The sequence below is a fragment of the Oryza brachyantha genome, chromosome 4 (assembly GCF_000231095.2).
Source record: "Oryza brachyantha chromosome 4, ObraRS2, whole genome shotgun sequence".
Taxonomy (NCBI): domain Eukaryota; kingdom Viridiplantae; phylum Streptophyta; class Magnoliopsida; order Poales; family Poaceae; genus Oryza; species Oryza brachyantha.
In genome coordinates, this window is record NC_023166.2 from 4,171,531 (window position 1) to 4,177,561 (window position 6,031).

The window sequence follows — 6,031 nt, forward strand, 5'->3', positions numbered from 1 at the left end:
AGATCATTTAAGATAATGTTGGCTAGAACTCCAGCGATAAGCCCTCACGGGTATTCGATCTAATCTGACAACACGATTCTAGCCAACCTGATTGATCGGACTAAACCGAGATAGAATCAAGTTAACCAAAACCATGCCTACAGATCAAACAGAAACTCACGAGGACTTGATCGAGAACTATCACTACCCTAAGCTAGAACAGATTAAAGCAGCAACAGAACTCTGCCCGCCGATCAACTAGTCAGGAGATCGGACTTAACCGAGACGGTCCTTTTCTAGTTGATCGACGGGTTTTGACAACCAGCAACTTACATTTCGAAGGTGACTAACCCCGCGCTGAGAGCTCAAGCAAGTCGAAAGTTTGAGACGATGCGCCAAATTGGATTGATCTAGAGATAATTTACAAGGACCCTGGGCACACATATTTATAACCCCGGGTATTAACTAACCTAACCGGATAATAATCCATTACTAACTAACATGCAAAGTTCGGACTCTAATTAAATATAAGAATGCTAATGAAAATCTACGATAAAACATAATTAATTTACACGGACTCACAGCTAAAACCGAATCTATCTTTAAACTTTGGACCCAGTCGGACTCCTGTCCCTGTCTCACCCAGACTCCATCGGCTGCAACCACTCCGCATCCAGTCACCTGCCTCCAGCCGATTCACGCTTTCTTGTCCGATTCGGTCTTTAGCCGTATTTCAATTCGTAACGTCAATTTGCCAAAATCTGGTGTTAACAATACCATAAAATGAAAAAATCATGTTACATATTTTTGAATTAAAAAGTACTATGCAAATTATAATTGAACATGTTCTTTTTCTACCGATGCCCAATTCAAAACTTTGAATTATATATAGTTTTCGAAAAGTTGCGTGGCTTTTTTCTAGTGCAAAATTATAATCAAAGCCACACCCCTCATAAATAGAATCAAGCATACAAAAAATTTTGACTGGAGATGCATGTATCCGGCCCAGCCAATTGAAAGACGGATATGACCTCAGAAAATTGTAAAGAAGTTTTGTTAAGTCGATATCTTGTTCTAATCCTAGTTAAGTCTTTCACCTCGTCTTTTTGCTTCTGTTTATATTTATAAGCCAAAATTTATTTTTTTAATCTTAAATTTAAAGTTGATTGTGGTGTTTTTCACCGAAATTTATTTTTTTAACCTTGCGTTTTAGATCGCTAAGAATATGTATATAAAAGTTTTATGTATAATTTATTCTTCGTTTTTGCAAATATGAATCACCCCCGGTTTGAGTAACATATCGTTGTCAGGTTCTGCAGCCTGATGCTAAGGCCTAAGGGTGACTTCAAGATAGGCTGTTTAATTAAAGTTTGACCATCTCACTGTATTGTGTGGCAGCAGAGTAACCACGACACAGATTATACATCTATATCCCCAGACGCAAAGGCATGGTTCCATGAAAATCGGGTGCATTTTCAGCGGATGTCAACATTCTCTGATGTGAAGCTGTGGACTAATCGACCCACATTTCAACGGGGAATGCCAAGAAAAATTCCAACTCCTACTGATTGCTAGCTGTTGAACCTGAACCGTTCGTCAATCCGTTGAACATCTTATCTATTACACTTTTTTTTTATATGATACCGTTCACTGCCTAGTTCCATCGTTTGATTATTTATTTTATTCAAAAGATTATATAATTATAAATTATTTTTATAATATGATTTATTATTATATAAAATTTATGCCTTATAATTTTATATATTTGTATGTAAATTTTGAATAAGACAAGCAGAAATCAACTTCATGGTATAAAAAAATTATAGAGAGAGTACCTTTTAGCTATCTTCTCGCTGCGATCATCACAAATTTCACCAACCATATTGGTGGCACGGATCGAACTCCTGACGGCCGGCATGGCAAGCTACCATCAAGTGTTCGTGTTCCTCCTGCTCCTTGTTTGTTTCTGCAAATCCGACGACAGTCTAACACCTGCGAGGCCACTGTCCCCCGGCGATGTTCTCGTCTCCGGCGGCGGCGCGTTCGCTCTCGGCTTCTTCTCCCTGACGAACTCAACCTCGGAGCTGTACGTCGGCGTGTGGTACAACAAGATCCCCGTGCGCACCTACGTGTGGGTCGCCAATCGCAACGACCCCATCAAGACGAGCTCCTCCTCCGTGAAGCTGTTCTTGACAAATGGTTCGGACCTCGTGCTGTCCGACTCCAATGGCGGCGGCACCGCCGTCTGGACGACGGCGAACAATATCTCCACCGGGGGCGATGGGGCCACCGCCGTGCTGCTCGACACCGGAAACTTCGTCGTGCGGCTGCCGAACGGCTCCGAGGTGTGGCGGAGCTTCGAGCACCCGACGGACACCATCGTGCCGAACGTGAGCTTCCCGCTTAGCTACATGGCCGACCGGTCGCGCCGCATTGTCGCGTGGAGGGGGCCCGACGACCCGTCAGCCGGCGACTTCTCCATGGGCGGCGACTCCAGCTCGGACCTCCAGATCGTCGTCTGGAACGCGACGAGGCTGCACTGGCGGCGCGCCGCGTGGACCGGCGCGCCGATCTTCGGCGTCATCCAGAGCAACACCAGCTTCAGGCTGTACCAGACGATCGACGGCGACACGGCCGACGGCTTCAGCTTCAGGCTGACCGTCCCCGACGGCTCGCCGCCGATGCGCATGACGCTGGAGTACACCGGCGTGCTCACCTTCCAGAGCTGGGACAGCAACGCGTCGTCGTGGACCGCCTTCTCCGAGTTCCCCACCACGGCCTGCGACCAGTACGCCTCGTGCGGGCCCTTCGGCTACTGCGACGGCGCCGAGGCAGCTCCGTCGTGCAAGTGCCTCGACGGCTTCGTCCCCGTCGACGGCCTCGACATCTCCAGAGGATGTCGGAGTAAGGAGGCCGACCTGGGATGCGGCGGCGGCGGCGCCGGAGATGGCTTCTTGACCTTGACGAGCATGAAGACGCCGGACAAGTTCTTGCACGTGAGGCACAGAAGCTTCGATGAGTGCACCGCAGAGTGCAGCCGCAACTGCTCCTGCAGAGCCTATGCTTATGCGAGCCTGAGCAGTGTCGACGGCACCATGGACGACCGGTCGAGGTGCTTGATCTGGACGGGGGAGCTCGTCGACACCGGCAAGTTCAGAGACGGCACCGGCGGCGAGAACCTGTACCTCCGAATTCCCAGCTCAGAAGGTATGTACAAGAAATGATTTCTCGCAAATTTCCTTATTTTTGGCTGTATGATAGAATCAATTCAATATTTTGTAGGATCAAAACACAAATAAATTACTTTGCAAACCAATTGTTCATCACAAAATATTAATCATGACTGGTATTTCTCTTGCTTTGACTATGTTTTTGCAGTTAACAAGACGAGAAGTAGATCAGTGCTGAAGATTGTACTCCCGGTTATGGCTGTTCTTCTGGTGATTCTTGCAAGCACATACCTTGTATGCAAATCAAGAGGTAGAGCTCAGAAGATTTTAGCTCGAGTTTTGAACTTTTGATGAGATATCATATATCTAGAGGCTTTCCTGTCAGGCAAACAACGAAGCAAGAAAGTTCAGAGCAAACACTCACTTCAAGGCAGGAAGGATTATCCAAGCGAAGTTGGAAACGAAAATGTAGAATTTTCCTCTGTTGGCTTCGATGCGATCCTCGCGGCAACAAACAATTTCTCCGATGACAACTTGCTTGGAAAAGGAGGTTTTGGAAAAGTATACAAGGTAATGACAAGTCTGTAGCTTGGTTTTAGGGAAACAGTTAATATGAAAACAATTGATAAGATAGATTAACATGAGTTACATCACTCCACAAGCATGCAAGTTTAAATTCAACTTCAACAAGTTATAGCAAAAAAACAAATAAAACTGAAACTAACTATACGCATATTCATAATTATTTTTGTTATTTTTGCTACAACTTGTAGAAGATGAATTTAAACTTGCATGTTGGTAGAGTGATATAATTCATATTAAACTATCTTGTTAATTTTTTTCATATTTTTTTACTATTTAAATGGCATGCAAGCAACGAGTGTATATACACCCGTGTGCTAAAAAACTGCTTCCCTTTGTTTTACAGTTGAAGATATATAGTAATATATATTGCAGATTATCTCTTTATAACTTTATTTAATCAAAGAGGGGTGTAATATATATTTAGGGAGTTTTGGAGGGTGGCATTGAAGTTGCTGTCAAGAGGCTTAGTAAGGGTTCAGGGCAAGGCGCTGAGGAGTTCAGAAATGAAGTGGTTCTGATTGCCAAATTACAACACAGAAACTTGGTTAGGCTTCTCGGTTGCTGCATTCAAGAAGATGAGAAGTTACTCATCTACGAATACTTACCAAACAAAAGCTTGGATGCCTTCCTTTTTGGTATGTTATTTCTGACATATGATCACATACAGCAAACGTTCAAATATTAACTGGAAGGATACTCAAAGATGTCTGACAATAAATTAATTTCACTCCACATTGTTCTTGGAAGATGCTAAAAGGAAAGATGTGCTTGATTGGTCGACGAGGTTCAAGATCATTAAAGGGGTAGCAAGAGGTCTTCTGTATCTTCACCAGGATTCAAGATTAACAATAATCCATAGAGATCTGAAACCAAGCAACATCTTGTTGGACACAGAAATGGCTCCTAAAATATCGGATTTCGGCATGGCAAGGATCTTCGGTGGAAATGAGCAAGAAGCTAACACCACCAGAGTTGTTGGGACATAGTAAGTAGTTCATGCTTCGTAATGTTACCTAATGTTCAGCATCGAAACCGCTTACGCTAATCCAAACTGTATACTGCTTCCTGAAATATTTACAGTGGCTACATGTCACCTGAATATGCTTTGGATGGCTGTTTTTCCGTCAAGTCTGACACCTATAGTTTTGGAGTTATACTATTGGAAGTTGTCAGTGGCTTAAAGATCAGCTCAGCCCATCTCAAAGTGGAGTGTTCAAACCTTATAGCCCATGTAAGTATAGCAGAGCATTCAAATTTTCTACAACTCAAAACTAAATGTCATGACTTTTGATATAGAAATTAATTTTAGGATTCTTTTAAGATACCCTACAATGATTATGGACCGTTTATTGCTTTAGATCCAACGGATCTAATTTTATCATACTACACCCGTAATATGCGTATTGAAATTATCTAAAGGTAAAATTGAAACTAAAATATATATTTCTGATAAATTTATATGTCATGATCATGTTAAATCAGATAAATTAATAAATATATCTTATCAAAATTTTAAATAAAATATTTAATATACTTATAAAAATACATGGTTTGGTCTAAATTTTACTACGCTGCTGGTCTACTGCTACTAGTAAAAGGTACCCCCTAATTTTATTATTATCAGGCATGGAGCTTATGGAAAGATGGCAATGCAAGCGATTTTGTGGACGCATCAATTGTGGAGAGCTGCCCAATCCATGAAGCTTTGCGGTGTATTAACTTGGGACTCCTGTGTGTCCAAGATCAACCAAGTGCGAGGCCACTCATGTCATCCGTCGTGTTCATGTTGGAGAACGAGGCAGCAGTGCTTCCTGCTCCCAAGGAGCCCCTGTATTTCACCATGAGGAACTACGAGACCAACGATGACTACTCGAGAGACAGCACGAGAAGATCTCTGAACCGCATGAGTATTACAACGCTAGAAGTGCGCTAAACGTTTGATTCCGTTGTACTGATCTACAAAGTTTTGAACTTATCTGGTTCTTCCAATTGAACAGTACCATTACGATTTACACTGATGTTTGATTAAAAAGGTTCTATTGGATGCTATTGTTATCCATTGGTTGGCCTGCACTCGTAGAAACTCTGTTAGTTTTTTGTAACCAGCATAAAACTTTGACCAACAATTAGGTGACGGCATATCATAGAATTTCATTTCAATTGCCCTACAGTTCATGTTATAAGAATGAAATTGTTAATACATCATCATATCAAACTGAATAAACTAAATGCGGAAATTCTTGCTGAAAGAAAATAATGTAGTCAGTAGGTTTTGAGCTCTTTAAACGCGACAGAGG

At 42.5% G+C, this 6,031-nt stretch overlaps 1 protein-coding gene across 1 annotated transcript; it reads left to right on the forward strand.

Annotated features, from left to right (window-relative positions):
• Positions 1 to 1,839: 1,839 nt before the first annotated feature.
• On the forward strand, positions 1,840 to 5,796 carry LOC102716865 (G-type lectin S-receptor-like serine/threonine-protein kinase B120). The gene is made up of 7 exons (XM_006653152.3): positions 1,840 to 3,186; positions 3,358 to 3,459; positions 3,535 to 3,719; positions 4,159 to 4,369; positions 4,482 to 4,719; positions 4,815 to 4,965; positions 5,359 to 5,796. Exons 1-7 carry the CDS (start codon positions 1,896 to 1,898, stop codon positions 5,665 to 5,667), a joined length of 2,487 nt encoding a protein of 828 aa, XP_006653215.1. The 5' UTR covers positions 1,840 to 1,895; the 3' UTR covers positions 5,668 to 5,796.
• Positions 5,797 to 6,031: the final 235 nt, after the last annotated feature.

Bases quoted from the DNA above. Each gene is read 5' to 3' on its own strand.
- LOC102716865 (XM_006653152.3), top strand. From the start codon at position 1,896: ATGGCAAGCTACCATCAAGTGTTCGTGTTCCTCCTGCTCCTTGTTTGT. The intron at 3,720-4,158 runs GTAATGACAAGT...ATATATATTTAG, and splicing joins GTTTTGGAAAAGTATACAAG to GGAGTTTTGGAGGGTGGCAT. The intron at 4,370-4,481 runs GTATGTTATTTC...TGTTCTTGGAAG, and splicing joins CTTGGATGCCTTCCTTTTTG to ATGCTAAAAGGAAAGATGTG.